The sequence below is a fragment of the Squalius cephalus genome, assembly GCF_949319135.1.
Source record: "Squalius cephalus genome assembly, chromosome: 17".
NCBI classification, from domain to species: domain Eukaryota; kingdom Metazoa; phylum Chordata; class Actinopteri; order Cypriniformes; family Leuciscidae; genus Squalius; species Squalius cephalus.
This window is the reverse complement of record NC_137138.1, coordinates 29,435,199-29,456,168: the sequence shown is the minus strand read 5'-3', so window position 1 is coordinate 29,456,168 and position 20,970 is coordinate 29,435,199. Positions and strand designations below refer to the sequence as shown.

General features: G+C 36.5%; 1 protein-coding gene across 1 annotated transcript in view; it reads left to right on the top strand.

Moving 5' to 3' along the window:
• The window catches only part of gabra3 (gamma-aminobutyric acid type A receptor subunit alpha3), a 668,187-nt gene that overhangs the window by 54,009 nt on the left and 593,208 nt on the right, over positions 1-20,970 (top strand). Inside the window, exon 2 of the mRNA XM_079847030.1 lies at positions 4,328-4,434. Coding sequence (XP_079703156.1) covers positions 4,349-4,434 — 86 coding nt within the window. The 5' untranslated portion in view covers positions 4,328-4,348. The remainder of the gene's footprint in view (positions 1-4,327; positions 4,435-20,970) is intronic.

The window sequence follows — 20,970 nt, the reverse complement described above, 5'->3', positions numbered from 1 at the left end:
TAGAACAAACAAGCATAAACTGAAACTAGAAACTAAGGAACACAAAGAACCAGAGAATACTAGGATCAAGGAATGCACACCAACTGTTTCTTTAATATAGATTATAGTCAACATGAAAAATCAGATGACAAGAGAAGGAATTTCTGCTGTTCTGTACTAGTGCTGTAGATGGAACATGATGTGTAAAGTTGCCACAGCTTTGAGAAAAGAAAGACAGATCAATAGGGTAGATGAAGGACTTATTTATCATGCTACCCTTGTGCTTATACTGTTCTACTGTGTATGTCTGGCAGCAGACTATAAAATCAAGGGTAGCACTGCTGCAAAGCCCACAAGCACCTTGGAACCTAATGTATTTTCACCTTTTAATTTAAGATAAGCCATAGCAGCAGGCCAACATGGACGCCAATATCTCATTTCTCCTCGTTGTTGATTGTGGATCAGTCAAAGGTGCTGAGACTTCAGTTCAGCTCTTTCTTTTTTTCTTGAATCAAAGTATGCAAAGTTGTGTATGTGTGTTTCATTAATCCTTTGAAATGTATTCAGCATACACAGGTGTTGCCACTAGCAATACATAGCAAAAATGGCTTCGTAAGTACTAGCAGAAAAAAACAACAGCCTGCTCTGAATGCAGTTGCCTACTGCAGATTACTTTTGTTATTGAGTACTGCTTTGCAAAGGGATTGCATTTCTGTTTTTGGCTCTTTGCAATTAGATTAAAGTCCGCTCTTAATTCTCAATGCACTTAGAGGAACTTGCATATAAATGTTCATATTAATGTTCCTCTCAAAATTTTACAAGTGAAAACAATTTCAAGCCTCCAGAGACATGTTTGCCCCTAGCAGCTTTAGATATAGATATATAGTACATATTTATAAAAAAGTTCTGCAAAGAAATGTGACTGCAGGGTGCCATTTGGAAGGCTATCAGAGCAAAATATCTCCAGACAGTTTTATCAAATTCTTGCAGTACTGCTCTGCATAGTAAGTTCCAGCAAATACTTGTCACAAAAGGTTGCATTTTCACACTGACATGTTTAGGGATTGATCCCATACATAAGTTCGTACAAAATATATATTTAGACATAAAAATGAAAATAATCTTTTTTTTTTTTTTTTTTTACGAGACTAATATATAAACAAACAGTCAGGAAACCCTAGAAGACCAAATCGTGGCCACAATCGTACAGTGTGCACCCGTCTTAAGATAAGTGAACGTTCTTTTTACTAGATTTATGGTAGATCTGCTTATTGTCCAGTCATTACCTTTTTTACAGTCATCCCATGTTTGGTGATATACACTCAGCAACATGCATATATTGGCGTGTATTGTCAACTTAATGTGTCCCCTGCTTTGTTGGGGGGTATTTTCATGTATGTTATATGTGCTGCAGCAGCAGCAGCAGCAGCAGCATGTCTGTGGATGTATTGGCAGTAGCAAGTCTCTCTACTTGCTCAGCAGCAGCAGCAGCAATTATTAACAGCAGCGTAACAGATCTATTCCGCCAAGACAAAATACATTAACATTGTCATATCCATCACCATGCTAAACCCTCAGATAGTTGTCATGACTGAACTGATATTATTTCTATATATGATCTTTAACACAATACATTTGTTTTTCTTCAAACAAACAAATAAATACATTTTGGTGATCAGCTATATTGTTGTTTTTGAATAATAGTGGGGTTACTGGTTCTAGATGCAATGGTTCACCTTTCTTGTTTTGATCATGGTTTTATGGCAGGGCCCCAGACTAACTTTTTTTACTAGGAGCACTGTAGCCCTTAACTGAAAATTTTTAGACGCACAAGCAGAACATTTAGGGGCACACCTTAAATCAACCTGCAACGCAGTTATTCACATTTCCCCCCATTTTGACTGTATTACTGAAAAATGCCTTGGTAATAAATAGACTTAACGTACTGAAATTACAATGTTTTATTTTAAGTTCACAGGGCTCCAGTCCAGATTAACGTTTGAGGGGCAGCAGCACCGGAGCCACTAAGTTCTACAGAAAGTATTTGGTTACACTGTGGGGATAACATTAATAATTATCATTCATAATGTCTTAATATTTATTCAAAAGCAAAACAAGTGAAAAAATAGATTAGGGAGTGAAAATAGCTAATAAGCCAATAAGCACTCCTCTGCAGCCACCTACTGGTCACAGTGGCAATTTAATTATTTTTTAAAAAAATTTAAATAAGTGTGAGTTTTCCTACATCTTGAAACTTTTAGTTTCATAATTGGGGACAATCTTTGAAGGATGAACAAATAATGTTTTGGTCATCACATTAAAAATAACATTTAAATATGATATAGTTTTGAAGTGCTGGAAAAAGATGTGTAGTGCTTGTAAGCGTTTGACTATTTCTATCACAATATCGTATTTACAGTTAGTGTTACTACATTAAATTAATGGTGAATGTTGCTTATTTGTGGACTTAAAGACTTCTATAACTTGTTCAATCATGGAACAATGTTTCTCTTGGTTTCCATGTCAGCACTGTTTGATCTGATATCTAAGGTTTATAACAAAGAATTCTGCGCCGAATCTGAATGCTTCTCTCTAGACCTCGCAGCGATGTTATTAATTCTGTGGCGAATTCAATGGATTTCTTCACTGTATTTCCTAGCGCTGTGGAGTAAACGTGTTGTGTGATCCAGATTGGCCCGCAACTGGCGAGTAGTTCGAATGCGCTGCACTTACCTATTTTTGGTCTGACCTAATAAACGGTCTGCTAGGCACAAATGAGTAGCGCAGTTTCGTTCTGCTTTCATTTCATTTGTCATTTGATGCTGGGCAACGTTTTGGTCGCGCCAGCCCGACCTATATCAAAATTTTGGTCGCACCACCAGGAAAAATCGTCGCAATCTGGAGCCCTGTTTTAAAGGCATGAATTTGTTTATGTTTAGGGAAAAAATATATAGACTTGTAGTAGGGTTGTGCAATTAATTGAATTTCGATTTCGATTTCGATTTTGGCTCCCAATGATCACCAAAATGGTACAATTGAGTAAAAACGATTATTTTGCAAGAACACTCTTATTTTGTCTTGAACACTTAAAGAAGTGAAAATTATCAACTTTAGTTACAATGCAATGCTGGCCCGATTGTGCAAGTGACAATTCCGTCATGTCCCGACTCCTAAACGCGTGAGTGTAGTTTCGACGCTTGCCTTGTCCAACCCATTTTGAACACTCACGCGGTTTGTGAAATTGCGTCTTTGGGAAAGTTTTAAAATGATAGATTTGATTTTATAATCTGTGTGGATTAATTTAGGTTACTCATACAATCTACTTGCTAAAGTGAATCAATGTTTGTGGGGGAATTTCCCGCATTATAAGTGGTAGACCTGCGGGAAAATTAAAATACTTGTTGAAGTATTATCTGTTATATTATTTATTTTAATAGTTCAAAAAGTACAATAAATGTTCAAATTTAAATTTTTTACGAATTGTTGAAATGTGTCTTTTTAATAAATCCAACACATTCCCAAAGTCATGTGAAATAATTGTGTTACATAATCGTGATTTCAATACTGACCAAAATAATCGTGATTATGATTTTTTCCATAATCGAGCCGCCCTAAGTTGTTGTATAGAAAATACAAATATATTTTTTTTGTATACAATTTTTATATACTATCTATCCTATAATATCTATAGTTTGTCCAGTTGTTAAAAAAATATTTTGACTAAAAAAACAACAACGACAACCTTAAAATAATATTTAATAACCTTAAATTCAAATTAAATTCATATTAGAGATAGCAAGGATTGCAGAATTTTTACCTAGAATAGAAAAGTTAATCAATCTTTCAACAATCGCTTGACAAGTTTACTTAAGTCTTTAGGATTTTAATGGAATTACAGAAAGACAGACAGACACAAATATCTAAATTAAATTAAATGTCATTTTATGGACCAAGTTGAGCGGATAACTTATTTCTCAGAATGCTATTACCTGTTAAATTTATCTGAATTGTAATCCATTAAATTCCACTTCCAGTCATTTTAATGTATCTTCGATTTCAACTTATACTCCCTTACATGAGTAGAAAGAAAACCAATTCTAAAATTCAGAATTTTGTCCTAAAATTCAACATACATTCAATGTTCTAAAGTGCAATGTTTTAATCTTGTGTGTTTTCTTAAAAACAAAACAGAGTTATGAGGTGTAGATGGCTTATCATTTGTTGTAAATGGCACTTGCTTCAAGAAATGTCTGCTTACACATGTGGATTGTATTGATCTACAGAAAAAAAAGGAAGAAAAAAAAAAAACGCTCCAGATGTGTAATTAAACCACATTTTCTTTATGCAGGCTTTCAGGACTCAAAGTGATATGGCTGCCGTTCTCCACAAGCTCACAGCACGTGTCCCCTGCGTGTGGATCTTCCTCATGCTTTTCGACCCCAGCTCACAAAGCGGGTAGGATGACTCATCAACCCTCCCCATCTAGCCTCTCTTTTTCCCATGTTGCAGGCTCTAGGGAAGCATTGCAACTAATACATTCATTAATAAGGTTGTATTACTGTGCAGGGTCTTTTACGATCTGCAAAATGCCATTGGAGCCCACCGTAGTTGGCTGTAAATCGCTTGCACAAACTGCCATGAATTGGATTTTCAGTGGCGGAGCGGGCTTGGTTACAAGGATGACTCAATAACCTGGAAAGAAACTGATGCTGGAAAAACCTGTGGGATTCCGAGACGAGTTTAGCCTAGATTGTGTTACAGTGATGCCAGTTGGTTTTTTACTGCTCATTAGCTCACTCACACATGTCAGCATTGTGAAGGTACATATAGACAGGGATTTTGGTAAAAAGGGATTTTGTGCTTGCAATCAAGTGCCAGAGCTAATGGTCTTCTAAAAGTAAAATACAACATTAAATTACAACACATGACCCCTTGTCATGACATACATCTTTCCTGGCCGATTCCAAGTTTTTTAAGTGCGCAATCAGAAAGGCTTCGATATACTTCAATCAAAAGACGAACTGGTATGACGTCATTTAGAACAAAATGTGATCAAATTGAAGTTTGTTTGGAGTTTGTTTGGGTCGTTCTAAACCGCTGGCCAAGACAAACAATAGGTAGGTGTTCTCTGGTGCTCCACCTTCTTTGATGTGGAAATCTTCTCCGTCGAGGTGAGACATGAGTAAAAACATGAGCACACTGGAGAGCTGCTTTGTAGTTGAAATTGTAATCATAATTTTGTAATTATAATATAATTCTGTGACACTGTCGCTGTTTTTCAAATTTAGTAAAAGTTTTCAAGAGAGTTCCCCATGTAATACTTATTTCAGATGCTAAGATGTTAGCCAAACATAGCAGTGGGCGTTTATATTGAAGTCTCACAGCAGACGCGTTCTAATATAACAGAGCGTTCTAATCAGAGGGCTAAAATCAGGGTAGAAAAGGGCCTTTTATTTTTAAATTGACCATTTTTTATGTAAAAATCATATTAACATTATAAGTGCACCTAACCCTAACCCCTTTAAATAAAATGCTGTTTTTTCATTCTACCAAAAATGCTTTAACATTCAATTGAACTGTGCGCCTGCATTTTAGACACTAACATTATGTTCTTGCTCTAACCATGCAATACGTGCATCCTTGTGTGAGCAGAGGTTTGTATTTACTTCAACTACTCAGTGCTCTGGTAATATTAATGATATGACCCATTTCAGGAGCTGCAAAAATTGCAATTTAAAATCAGAAAATGAGCATATCTCACTTACATTCACTAAAATATTGAAACGTTAGGGATACTGATTCCAAATGACAACGACAGTGATTGAATGTCAAAGTGTGGTTTAAACGCCCCACAACTGAACTGGAAGTTTTGATTGGTTTTGCACTCGAATCAGACCTGTTTATTGCCTGAAGCGCAGGGCTCAACCGCAGTTTGAAAAGTGCCCGTCAAATGCCAGCTTGCCCTGTTGTTCCGTCAGCACCTTTGTCATTTTTGTACTTTGTACTTTTGGTGAAAAATAAATGTAGCAAAGTTGAATACTTTACTTTACTTTATTTTTATTTAACTGAAGTCAAAGTAAAAGTACCACAATTTAATTGTACTCAAGAAAGTAGAACAACTTGAAAATGTACTGAAGTACTGTAATGAAAGTATTTGTAATTAGTTACTTTCCACCTCTGCTATGCACATTTAACCTGTTAAGCTGCAACCCCACTTTTGAAAAATCCCCAGAAATGGCATACCCAAACTGAAACAGATACAGTTCATGAACCCTTTGTACTAAAAGCACAAGTATGATCTCATTTGAAAGCTGACACCTGGCAGTTTATTGTAAATGTAGAATTAATTATTGTCATAATGACAAAAATTGTTATAAATAGCTTCAAAGTTTTGTAAAGTTATTAGAAATTAATTTTTATGAAACATCCTCATGAAAATAAAATTGAAGTTGGCACTGTAGCAATCTAGAAATGCACTACAGCTAAAGCCACATGTCTAAACATTTTATGTTTAAAATCTGAAGATAATAAGTCCAAAACTCTGTATTTAGTTAAATGTTTTTCAAGACCATGTCAATGACTTTATTTTGATTTGACGCTAAAATGCTTCTGATGTTTATTGTTATCTTCTAACCATCTATCCAGTATATTGTCTCTATTGTTTTGTGGTGCAAACGATCCCCATTCAGTCTCAGTCTCCCCCTGCACACATTCACACCTCTCCAGCCTGGTTATGGCTCTAAATATGCATTTCTTTTGTCTGCATTATAGCTACTAACGACTGGCTATTCACAGGCTATTCATAGGGTTTCAGTCCCTAATTTATTTTCTCAAAGTTCACTTCACCTTTAAAACTGTATCAAATGCATTTCTTGAATAAGGAAACATTTCAGAAAGCATTCAAAAAGTCATAAAAGTTTAGGTTGCAGGTGCACCTAGGGCTAGCTAGCATGTTAGCTTAGCACACCATCAATACACGACAATTTATGAGATTAAAACCATGTTTGTGCTTCAAACTTACTTTATAACACTTTATAAGTGTTTTAAATAATCTTCTGTGATCTAATTTGGCTTCAGATAAAAAATCAGACAGAAAATATACTATTGTATGGTATTCTGCACAATGACAGTCTATATAGATTAGCATTACATTATAAATATAATCTTTTATTATGGAAATACCTGGCATGGCTTGAAAAACACAGGTAACTTAAATATCATTGCAATCATGTTTATTGTCTTCAAAAAGTCTGTATCTGCATGTTACAGCGCGAACTCTGTAGCTTTGTGTGTATCAGTGACGTCCTGGAATGTCACATGATCATGGCTCTTCTTCATGTTCCATATATGGACTATTATTGTGCATAATAGCGCCCTCAGGCTATTGGTATGAATTGAAAACACAGTATCAGAGATTCTAAGCATTTATAATGATTACATTGACGCATTTGGGTATAAATTCAATAAATATTATTCCTGTCTATAGAAATCTGATGTAAATCTATAAGAATCTATCAATATTTCTCCAAATCTGCACATTTTTGAGCTAAAGCCCTGAGGGACGTTGTTTTGTGTATTGCTGTCATGACGACAGCACGGGAGTTTTTTATGAATGAAAGCGGCTGACGCACATAATTCATATCAAAGGTATCGACTCATTTTTTCATTTCATAACTCCTGACACAAATTAAGAAATAACTGTCGCTATAAGTTTCTCAGAATACAATAGTGGTCAAATACTGAAACTTGAGTCTTATATCTTTTTAATGATGTATAGTTTGTCAAGGTATAACATTAAATCTGATAGTAACTTTGAACTATATATAAAAAAAAACGCTTCAGTGCGCCCGCGCACTGGCAACGGTTAACAGGTTAAAAATTTGTTTAAACACAGTTCCCAGCAGTGGTGTCAGAGTTTTTACAAACAGTATATCATTGTTCAGCCATTTCAAATGTCTTTCTAGTCCTGGGTGAAGGACAAAAACGGACTTTGCAGTGAGCATAACAGGGCTTTAACAGTGGCCTAGATCCAGAGCCATCATACCAGATCATAACTTGGTAAGTGTTTAATAGAGAATCATTATACTGCAGATTTCTAGCTGCTTATCAGGATATATTTGGCATTTTCTTGGTACAGCGTGTGTGTGTGTGTGTTGCCAGATATGCGCAGCAGGCGCATTCATCTGGATCCTCACCATCTTTGTCAGAGTAATTAGTCAAAGAAGAACATTGATTGGAATCTACCAATTCCATCTGCCAGTAACATAGGCAAAAAAGAGACACATGCACAAGAGAGAGTGATGAAAGAAGGATCTGAGATGAAAGCGGAAGGATAGCAGACGTTAATTTTAGTGCTTCCCCCTCCCTCCACCCACAACACACAAGATATTCAGTAGGGGTGACTGAATGTGATGTCCTTGCTTTGGGAGCAGAAATTCATTTTCCACTATGTCAGCAGATTGAAAATGTACTGAATTTGATTCAGTGTGATATCACAGCACCAGTCTTTTGGAACATCTATCACTCCAACACCCCCATTACAAATAACACCACATTTTTTTCAGAAGATGATTTCAGTTGTTGAAGAGGCTGGCACAAGTTTGACATACTTCTCCCTCTGGAATCAGCATTTAACACCCCTGTTTTACCCTTTTTTTCCACAAAATTTGTCAAGTATTAAGTTGAAGAATCAAGTTTCCCTTTCAAGGGAACTCGTGCTGCGTCAAAACGCTGTGGGAATGCTTCTGCGGGAATGTGGGAATGCATTTGCATCGTGAAGCACCTATGAAATCAGTCTAATTGCGTGACGGAACATCATAGGCGGGTGATGTCATCAACTAGGAAACTATAAAGCATACCTAAACCAGGCAGTGTTAGCAAACACTCTTAGTGAAACCATTTGTCCCCTCAGTGTTTGTCTGTCTCAGTATATTCAGAGAAAACTGTTTTTCACCATTGTGTAGGTGGCTTTATTGTGGTGAGCGAACAACAATTCAGGAAGTGTGTTCATCCCTGCCCATGTTGTATTACGGGTGGGGATACAGATGTAGATACTAGAGACTTGCCACTTCATACCTTGTGACTCACGCCGTAGCCAGGCTAAACATCAACTGGCCGGCCAAGTAACAGGAGCTTCTTCATAAAAGTGAATTAGACAAACGCTTTCTGCCATCACACTCACAACCTCCTCGTTGGGGCTGACCGTTTTTTCCCGACCTCCACACCGAGATGTCGAGGTCGTGGAAGAGGCCGATTTCATATTGTGTGTTTAACCCTCATACTTCCAACTATTCAAACATCTTGGGGCTAAAACAACAGGGTTACAAGGCGATGCCCAGGATTGAAGAGACGCTTGTGTGCTATCTCTCCCCTGAGTCACCAAGCCACTTCTTTGCTTGTCTGGTGAAGCTTATTCGGCTGCAGGTCAAGCCGTGGCGTGTCTGCATACTATGTCCATCTTGGAGGCATACCAGGCTAACGTGCTTAGAGACCTTGATAAGGGCAAGGGAGTTAGCTCTGATACTATCAAAGCGCTGCATCAAGCAGCAGATTTATCTCTCCGGGCCACCAAGGAGACGGCCAAGTCAGTCGGCTGCTCTGTGGCAGCTCTCGTGGTTACGGAGAGACATCTGTGGTTAAATCTGTCTGGATTCAAAGAAAAAGACAAGAGCTTTTTTATTGGCCACCCCACTCTCTCCATCTGGCCTTTTCAGCAACGCTGTAAATTCAGTCGCCGATAGGTTCCGGGAGGCAAAAAAGCAAGTGGCAGCGTTCCAAAAATTCCTCCCTCGCCACTCTCAGGTCTCTGGGGCTGCTGGGCAGAAGCATCCCTAGCCGTCTTCGAGCTCCTCACATAGGGCGCATCAGAAGCAGAGCATCGCTACCCATACTCCCAGAAAGACTGAGGATCGGGGAGACGTTTGCAGTCAAAGTCCTTGAAGGGCAAAACAGATCTGAGGACTGTTATGGCTTCTAAGAGGGCTTTGACAGCTTCCGAGGGCAGTGCCCTCAGGGGGCCATTCTGCCAACCCCGCCACCTTGTGTGCTTTGGGAAGTCGCTCTGTAGGGAAGCTCAAACTTAAGATGCTACTCTGAATCAAATCATGTCACAAATTAGGTCCGAGGACTGGTTTGTCACGATAGACATCAAGGACGCATACTTCCACATATCCACTCTTCCTCAATATAGAAAGTTCCTTTTGGGTTCTTGCTATCGGCCTAGCTTTATCACCCCGCACTTTCACGAAGTGTGTGGATGCAGCTCTAGCTCCTCTGTGACCTGTGACTCCAGGGCATCTGCATGCTAAATTACATAAATGATTGGTTGATTCTAGCTCAATCAGAGCACCTGGCAGTTAGACATAGAGATTCCGTTCTCGCACACATGAGAAAGTTGGGGCTAAGGCTGAATGCCAAGAGTGTGTTTTCTCCAGCTCAGAGAACCACTTTTTTAGTGGTTATTTAGTGAAATGGGATTCGACGACAAGGCATGCACATCTGTCTCCTGCTCAGACCCATGCAGTGGTGGCTTAAAACCAAGGGGTTCTTCCAGAGGGGAAACCCGCCCAGCATGATCAAGGTCATGCGGCGTTGCCTTTGTGCTTTAGTTATGTGGAAGAATCCGTGGTTCCTTTCCCAAGGACCTGTACTAGGGGCTCCTTGCCGTCGCGTCACACTTACGACGGATGCAACCCTCACGGGCTGGGGCTGCTCGGCTCATCATCTCTAGTGGCACATAAATTGCCTGGAAATGCTGGCTGTGTTTCAGGCACTGAAACACTTCCTCCCAGACCTAAGAGGCGGCCATGTGTTTGTTCATGCAGACAACACATCGGTGGTCTCTTACATAAACCTTCAGGGGGGGTCTGCGGTCAAGTTGGCTCACCAGATCCTCCTGTGGGCCCAAGGGAAGCTGCTCTCTTTGAGGGCAGTATACTTCCCGGGGTATCTAAATCAGGAAGCAGACATCCTGTCAAGGCAGGGACCGAGGCACGGGGAATGGAGACTCCACCCCAAGGTAGTGGACCTCCTGTGGGAGAAGTTTGGCCAAGTGGAAGTAGATCTGTTCTCATCTTTAGAGACGACACATTGTCCACTGTGGTTCTCCCTTACTCATCCCAGCTCCTATTGAACTGGACACCATGGTACAGATGTAGCCGTGGTTATCTCTGTATGCTTTTTCTGATTCCTCACCCCCATCCAGAGTTATGGTAACTGTGGGCTTGGCCTCTGAGGGGGCACAGCTCATAAGTTCTGGTCTCTCAACTGAGGTTGTTGAGACCATCCTTCAATCCAGAGCTCTCTCCACGAGGAAACTTTATGCCTTGAAGTTGAGATTATTTACTTCATAGTGCGAAAATCACCAGCTGAACCAAATTAACTGCCCAGTGGGTGCAGTGCTGGAATAAGCACTTTGAGGCTTAGACCTGCAGTCTGCACGAGAGTACCGGCTTGGAATTTGGCTATAATATTGGAAGGCCTTTCCTTGGCTCCCTTCAAGCCTATTGAGGAGGTTCCTGAGAAGTTTCTCACTCTGAAAACTGTCTTTCTCCTCGCTATCTCCTCTCTCAAAAGAATTGGAGACTTGGAAGCCGTTACGGTATCTCCCACGTGTTTGGAATTTGCTCCTGGTATGGTGAAGGCCTTTCTTATCCCTAAACCAGATTATATTCCCAGGGTTCCTACTACTACTGTAAGACCTATTGTGCTGCAGGCCTTCTGTCCTCCTCCCTTTTGGATGTCTGGCCAAGATAAACTAAATTGGCTCTGCCCAGTTAGGGCACTAGATGTTTACGTCCATAGAGCTGCCCTGTGTACAAAGTCTGAACTGCTGTTTGTTTGTTTTGGGTCACCCAGGAAAGTTTTCCCAGCATCTAAGCAGTGGATGAGCAAGTGGGTGGTCGAGGCTATCTCACTTGCTTATGAGTCGAATGGCCAGCCTTCACCTTTGGCTGTCCGGGCCCACTCCAATAGGAATATGGCTGTTTCTAAAGCTTTACTATCAGGAGTTTTCCTCAAAGATGTCTGTGATACGGCAGGCTGTTCCTCACAGGCTTGGGCCATTGGACTGACTTCTTACGTCCTTCACAACGCAGTCACACAGAGGCATTCCCATGGCGTTTCGACACAGCGTCTCATTCCCTTTTCAGGGAACCATGGTTGCATAGGTAACCGAAACATTCCTTGGGCTCAGATCACAAAACAGATCACTTTATTTTTTTATTCCACCTAATGAGAATTAATGGTGTGAAAAGAGAGCTTTTTGTTTAAAGGGATCACATTTCCTTTGGTCTTTTAACATATAGAGGTCATTGTACTATATAGTTTCAAAAACTTTTATTGCTGTTTATGCATTGGTAAATCAAGCCAGGGACTAAACAGTCAACTTTACATTGTGGTAGATCTAAATATAATGTGTAATCAACACTTTTCACAATCAGTTCCAATTGTAATATATTTTGGTCACACGTAGGTGTCTTTAACTAATATCAATAAATCAGTCAATCAAATAAAATGTACTATGTACTTATTTTATTCATTTTGTATTGCAAAACTCAATTTTTTTTAAAACAATTATAGATGTAATTACAGAAATTAGTTATATGCAGGTAATTAAAAAAATAAGTACAATGTAAAAATCTGTATGTACCTAATAAGTGCATTGTGTCAAATCACTGAAACGGACTTGGAAGTGGACTCTTGGCTGAATTTGGAGTGGGTTCTGGGGCTGGAGTGGAATCTGGAGTGGATGAGATGGTCCTGTTGTTCAGGGATGTGGAGGGTTTGGTTGCAGGCTTGAGGGTGAGTTGGAGTGCCCAAAAGCTTTCGGGATGGTACTAGATAAGGGTTGTAATTGTCCTCTTTAGCTTCTTCAACCAAGAAATCAGAACCATTTAGCCAAAGGAAAAAAATATTGGAAATGGCTAAGGGTGAATCACAACACCCAGGAAACAGGAACCGAATTACCTCATCATCCAGTCCCATCTGAAAGCAGGCATTGAGTGTAGTTCTGCTCCAACTCACCAGATGGGGAAACTCTAAAAACTCATCCACGTACTGCTCCAGAGGATGACCATCTTGATGGAGGGAGCCATTATTTTGTCTTAAAGTTTCCAATATTCTGTAATGCTGTATAGTTAAACACTCACTGGAAGCAGAAATCCAAATCCACAGAAGTCACAAACAGAAGCGAGGGTATCGAAGGAGTAATAACAGAACTACACAGCTTACTTAAAAATAATACCGGAACAAAGATCTAACGCAAACTGAGTGCTTATATATATACAGCTGACAAAGGGAGAAACTAAATAGACACACCTGAACTGAGAGACCCAATCAATTAGAAACCATGGAGACAAACAGACATGGAGAACGGAGGAGGAGAACTGAACTAATTAACAGCTTAGAAGATTAACAAAGAAACTCAAACATGAACAGAATAGAGAAACAGATAAAAAAAAAAAAAAAAAAAAAAAAAAAAAAAAAAAAAACTCAACATGTGACAATCGTATGTATATGTAGTTAATTATTATTACTCAATCCTTAAATGTATAATTACACTGTAACATGGACACTTTAAAATAAAGGTGTAACCCCAATTACTAATTTAACCTGTTAACCTGCAACCCCACTTTTGAAAAATCCCCAGAAATGACATACTCAAACTGAAACAGATACAGTTCATGAACCCTTTGTACTAAAAGCACAAGTATGATTTCATTTGAAAGCTGACACCTGGCAGTTTATTGTAAATGTAGAATTAATTATTGTCATAATGACAAAAATTGTTATAAATAGCTTCAACGTTTTGTAAAGTTATTAGAAATTTATTTTTATGAAACATCCTCATGACAATAAAATTTAAGTTGGCACTGTAGCAATCTAGAAATGCACTACAGCTAAAGTCACGTCTAAACATTTTATATTTAAAATCTGAAGATGGTACGTCTAAAATTCTGTATTTAGTTAAATGTTTTTCAAGATCATGTCATATGCCTTTATTAAGTGTGCTTGCTGAAAGCTGCACACTTATTGTTCTTCTTAAGTTTTCTTCTTATTAAGTGTGCTTGCTGAAAGCAGCACACTTATTGTTCTTCTTAAGTTTTCTTATTATTATTAAGTGTGCTTGCTGAAAGCAGCACACTTACTGTTCTTCTTAAGTTTTCTTCTTCTTATTATTATTAAGTGTGCTTGCTGAAAGCAGCACACTTATTGTTCTTCTTAAGTTTTCTTATTATTAAGTGTGCTTGCTGAAAGCAGCACACTTATTGTTCTTCTTAAGTTTTCTTATTATTATTATTATTAAGTGTGCTTGCTGAAAGCAGCACACTTATTGTTCTTCTTAAGTTTTCTTCTTCTTCTTCTTCTTCTTATTATTCCCGGGAGAAAAATTTTGGCCAGCTCCTGCGCCTAGGCCCTTTGAGACAGAGACACCGTTCCAACTTTAAAACGTTCGGTCAGTACCAGTGTAAGTTGCTCGCGAAGATGACATCACGAGTCCATGTCGTTTGTCCGCCATAGTGGATTGAACAGAAAGCGAAACTAAAGTTTCACAGGTCACAAATTTGGTCCGAACTTCACGAAACTAGACGTACATGATCCTTGGACCAAGCCTCACAAAAGTTACTAGAAGGATTTTTGATTTTCGGAAGCGTTTGCCCGTCACAGCCAAACGAAATCAGCGGCGTAGTCGCCAAAACAGGAAGTAGTTCATATTTCAGGAACGCTGTCACGTATCGAAACCAAACTTTGTACATTAACTCGGGACTCCAATGTGAGGAAGCACAAGATCTGAATTTTTTTTTAAAATGTTTTATTTCAGGCTAATAGACAAACCCATTTACCTATGTCTATGCAAGAGTTCACCTCACACTTTTAATGTTAATGCATTTAGACAGTAGGTGGCACTGTTGTATTACATTTCACAGAGCTGCCAAGTCAGTGTATATACTGCATTCGTTTTTACTAGGTTTGTCTTAATAAATGCAGGCATGAATTTCGATTTTTGCATTGGTCTAATTTAATCATCATCTGTATTTATTAATATATACAGATTTGCTTGCATGAATTGTGCATTTCCAGTTCTCAAAGCAGTTAATAACAACAACAACAAAAAAAAAACTTTATACAAAATACATCATGCTCTTCTTCTCTAACCGAACAATCAATTCATTGTCTGTGGCTGTGTTTGTGCGCACGGGAAATATGCTGCGCATAACAATAGAAAACAAGGAGAAACGCGCAGTCACATGCTCAAACAATCAACAGGTGCGTTCCATTTGACCATAAGTGGACTGCGAAGTGGACTTCACAGGGTTTTCCGCCATCTTAAGTTAGATTCTAATCCGAAGGGAGCGAACATGTTCAGTTCGAAGGGCACTGCGCACGGCATAGGGAATAAGGGAACATTGATACATCACTTCACAGGAAGTGGAGAGCCATGATCACCCAACTGTCATTTCGCGCACCACGTCATCACCAGTCAGAACGGTCATAACGATGGAGGAGTTTACGTATGTGTGTAAGTATTCATACATTTCGCCATTGTTATACAAATGACAGTATTTTTAACGGTTATTGTTGTGAATATTACATATACTATTTTTGATGATTATAATTTACCTCAGTGAATGCAGCCAGCTTAGCTAGTTTGTGAAGTAAAGTGATTTTATTTTAGGTAGTTGTAAAATAGTGCAATATAATTGTAAATATATAATATAATAATAAAAATTAAAATATGAATGTAGTCCTATATATATTTATGTTATATCATAATCTGCGCGACTCCGTCGTTGACTTTCTTTGATGACATTTGCAGGGCGTTTCAAATGAGCGGTTATTGTCAGTGAAGTCCACTTCAACTGATATACCGTGCTCAGGGAGCAGAGGAGCAGTGAACACTGCATATGGACCCTGTCGAATGGAACGCACATTAGATGTGTAAAAACAAGTGGAAAGCGCGAGCGCGCCGCTGTCTCCTTTCCACAAGCGCTTGTTCTCCTGTGGCGTCTGTCGTTGCTATGCAACCGTGAACTGCGCTCTCCATGATGACAAGAGCTGTGTCTGAAATCGCTCCCTATCCACTATATAGTGCACTATTTAGGGTGTCAGCCATTTTGTAGTGGTGTCCGAATTCTGAGTGAACGACATCATTCCCTACATTCTTCACTACTTTTACCCACAATCCTCTCTGAATTCGAGTGTACATACGATGTACACTTGCTGAGACACTATTTCCCACAATCCAACACAATAAGGCGATAGAGCGCGAATGAAAAATAAACAAAAATGTCACCATGGCAACGGTGCACGCGAGTTAGAAAACAATAATTTATAAGACCAGACGCCTGGTTATTTATTAAGTTGGCTTGAGAAAGCCAACTTACTGAAATCCTATTTAAACTTCTTCTTCTTCTTCTTCTTCTTCTTCTTCTTATTCTTCTGACCCAAAAATTTTCAACTGAACCGTTCAAGCTACGTCCTAGACCGTTCAAGCTACATACTCCAAACTCGGGTCAGACCTTCATACTGTTCTGACTTGGTGTGCTATATCTTTTCAGACTGGTTTGAGTTATGGTTTTCTTAAAAATTAATATTAAAAATCATAAAAATCTCATAGACTTTCATTGACCAAAAGTCCATGTCTGTTTGAACTATGTTTAATGTAAACTGCTAGAAGCCATTGATACTCAATTAAGCTTTAAGCTATCTATGTTCTTTCTAACTAATAACTTTATCTATCTATCTATCTATCTATCTATCTATCTATCTATCTTCAAACCTTATCTATCTATCTATCTATCTATCTATCTATCTATCTATCTATCTATCTATCTATCTTCAAACCTTATCTATCTATCTATCTATCTATCTATCTATCTATCTATCTATCTATCTATCTATCTATCTATCTATCTATCTATCTATCTATCTTCAAACCTATCTATCTATCTATCTATCTATCTATCTATCTATCTATCTATCTATCTATCTATCTATCTTCAAACCTTATCTATCCATCCATCCATCCATCCATCCATCCATCCATCCATCCATCCATCCATCCATCCATCCATCCATCCATCCATCTATCTATCTATCTATCTATCTATCTATCTATCTATCTATCTATCTATCTATCTAGCTTCAAACCTTTTCTATCTATCTATCTATCTATCTATCTATCTATCTATCTATCTTTCTTTTTAACTAAATAATCCATCTTTCTTTCTTTTTAACTAACTAATCCATCTTTCTTTCTAACTAATACATCTTTCTTTCTTTCATTCTAACTAATCTATCTTTCTTTCTAACTAATCTATCTTTCTTTCATTCTAACTAATCTGTCTATCTTTCTTTCTAACTAATCTTTCTTTTTTCTTTCTTTCTTACTTTTCTTTCTTTCTAACTAATCTTTCTTTTTTTCTTTCTTTCGTTCTAACTAATCTTTCTTTCTTTTTTCTTTTTTACTTTTCTTTCTTTCTTACTAATCTTTCTTTTTTCTTTCTTTCTTTCTCTTTCTTTCTCTCTTTCTTTCTTTCTCTCTTTCTTTCTTTCTTTCTTTCTTTCTTTCTTTCTTTCTTTCTTTCTTTCTTTATACCTAATCTTTCTTTCTTTCTTTCTTTCTTTCTTTCTAACTTTTCTTTCTTTCTAACTTTTCTTTCTTTCTAACTAATCTTTCTTTCTATCTTTCTTCCTTTCTTTCTAACTAATCTGTCTTTCTTTCTTTCTACCTAATCTTTCTTTCTTTCTTTTTCTTTCTTTCTTTCTAGCTAATCTTTCTTTCTTTTTTCTTTCATTCTTTCTTTCTACCTAATATTTTTCTTTCTTTCTTTCTTTCTTTCTTTCTTTCTTTCTTTCTTTCTTTCTTTCTAACTAATCTTTCTTCTTTCTAATCTTTCTTTCTAACTTATCTTTCTATCTATCTAATCTTTCTAACTAATCTTTCTTTCCTTTCTAACAAATCTTTCTTTTTTCTTTCTTTCTAGCCAATCTTTCTTCTTTCTTTCTAGCTAATCTTTCTTTTTTCTTTTTCTTTCTTTCTAACTAATCTTTCTTTTCTTTCTTGCTTACTTTTCTTTCTTTCTAACTAATCTTTTTTTTTCTTTCTTCTTTCTTTTTCTTTCTTTCTAACTAATCCACCATTCATTCATTCTTTCTTTCTAACTAATATTTCTCTTTCTTTCTAACTAATCAATCTTTCTTTCTTTCTAACTAATCTTTCTTTCTTTCTTTCTAGCCAATCTTTCTTCTTTCTTTCTAGCTAATCTTTCTTTTTTCTTTTTCTTTCTTTCTAACTAATCTTTCTTCTTTCTTTCTAGCTAATCTTTCTTTTTTCTTTTTCATTCTTTCTAACTAATCTTTCTTTTTTCTTTTTTTCTTACTTTTCTTTCTTTCTAACTAATCTTTCTTTTTTTCTTTCTTTCTTTCTACCTAATCTTTCTTTCTTTCTAACTAATCTTTCTTTCTTTCTTTCTTTCTTTCTTTCTTTCTTTCTAACTAATCTTTCTTTTTTCTTTCTTCTTTCTTTTTCTTTCTTTCTAACTAATCCACCATTCATTCATTCTTTCTTTCTAACTAATATTTCTCTTTCTTTCTAACTAATCAATCTTTCTTTCTTTCTAACTAATCAATCTTTCTTTCTTTCTAACTAATCTTCTTTCTTTCTCTTTCTTTCTTTCTTTCTTTCTTTCTTTCTTTCTTTCTTTCTTTCTTTCTTTCTTTTTTCTTTCTAACTAATCTTTCTTTCTTTTTTCTTTCTAGCCAATCTTTCTTCTTTCTTTCTATCTAATCTTTCTTTTTCTTTTTCTTTCTTTCTACCTAATCTTTTTCTTTCTTTCTTTCTTTCTTTCTTTCTTTCTTTCTTTCTTTCTAACTAATCTTTCTTCTTTCTAATCTTTCTTTCTAACTTATCTTTCTAATCTTTCTAACTAATCTTTCTTTCCTTTCTAACAAATCTTTCTTTTTTCTTTCTTTCTAACTAATCTTTCTTTATTTTTTCTTTCTTTCTTTCTAGCCAATCTTTCTTCTTTCTTTCTAGCTAATCTTTCTTTTTTCTTTTTCTTTCTTTCTAACTAATCTTTCTTTTTTCTTTCTTTCTTACTTTTCTTTCTTTCTAACTAATCTGTCTTTCTTTCTTTCTACCTAATCTTTCTTTCTTTCTTTCTTTCTTTCTTTCTTTCTTTCTTTCTTTCTTTCTTTCTTTCTTTCTAGCTAATCTTTCTTTCTTTTTTCTTTCATTCTTTCTTTCTACCTAATCTTTTTCTTTCTTTCTTTCTTTCTTTCTTTCTTTCTTTCTTTCTTTCTTTCTTTCTTTCTTTCTTTCTAACTAATCTTTCTTCTTTCTAATCTTTCTTTCTAACTTATCTTTCTAATCTTTCTAACTAATCTTTCTTTCCTTTCTAACAAATCTTTCTTTTTTCTTTCTTTCTAACTAATCTTTCTTTATTTTTTCTTTCTTTCTTTCTAGCCAATCTTTCTTCTTTCTTTCTAGCTAATCTTTCTTTTTTCTTTTTCTTTCTTTCTAACTAATCTTTCTTTTTTCTTTCTTTCTTACTTTTCTTTCTTTCTAACTAATCTTTCTTTTTTCTTTCTTCTTTCGTTCTAACTAATCTTTCTTTTTTCTTTCTTTTCTTTCTTTCTTACTAATCTTTCTTTTTTCTTTCTTTGTAACTAATCTTTCTTTCTTTCTTTCTTTCTTTCTAGCTAATCTTTCTTTCTTTCTTTCTTTCTTTCTTTCTACCTAATCTTTTTCTTTCTTTCTTTCTACCTAATCTTTCTTTATTTCTTTATTTCTTTATTTCTTTATACCTAATCTTTCTTTCTTTCTAATTCATCTTTCTTTCTTTCTTTCTTTCTTTTTTTTCTTTCTAACTTTTCTTTCTTTCTACCTAATCTTTCTTTCTTTCGTTCTTTCTTTCTTTATACCTAATCTTTCTTTCTGTCTAACTAATCTTTCTTTCTTTTTTCTTTCTTTCTTTCTTTCTTTCTAACTTTTCTTTCTTTCTAACTATTCTTTCTTTCTAACTATTCTTTCTTTCTAACTAATTTATCAATCAAAATTTAAACTACTTTAAACTTCAAACTACTTCAAACTTCTAACTTCTTTAAACTTCTAACTACTTTTAACTTCTTCAAACTCTCTGGTCCGGCTTTCTCAAGCCAACTTAAAGTTTGTCTCAACAAACTTTTTTTTCTAGTTTATATATACCGTTATATCTATATTTGAATAAACAAATGTGTTGTGTAGTGTTTTGTTCTCTTTTATTTTCACATATAAATGTAAAAAGTAAATAAATATGACAAGCAAGTGTTTTTATTATCTTTTTTTAAATCAAATAACGCAATAAACGTGAAAAATACATACATACAATTGTTACATACAATTCATACAGCCAAAAAAAGGAAATATTAAAGATGGGTAGGTAATGTTTATAACAAATTGTCTGAGCTCTCTGGCGCGTGATAATTATGTCAGCGTCCGAATTCTTTGCTGATGTAGTGCACTCAACTGCCATTCACTATGTAGGGATTAGTGAACGAGTGAACGAGTGAGCGGTTTCAGACACAGCTAAGGAAGTATCAGCAAAAGATTAATAGATTTCTAGCCCTTGCATTAGCTTTACTACTAGATATATTTATGGAGATGAAAAATAATAAGGCGCCCTGTACAGCTATGATCAGCTGTTCGGCCGAGCATTCAATGTTGTTACGCTGCAAGCTGATGGTTCGTTGCTGCCGCGCTCTATCACTCGCACACCATAAAGAGCAAATTGTTTTTTAATGTTTCAATTTCGTGATTAAAATGACATAATTTGGAAGCGGATAATTTCTTCACAAACAGCTCATTATGACTCAATGTTAGAATGCTGCACCTACACTCGATAGTGTGAATAAGATCAGCGCAACGCAGACCACTGCATTGACAGGGTAAAACATATGATCTGTCTACGGCCAGGGCTCAGCGGAAGACAGAAAATGGCGGTCCAGCGC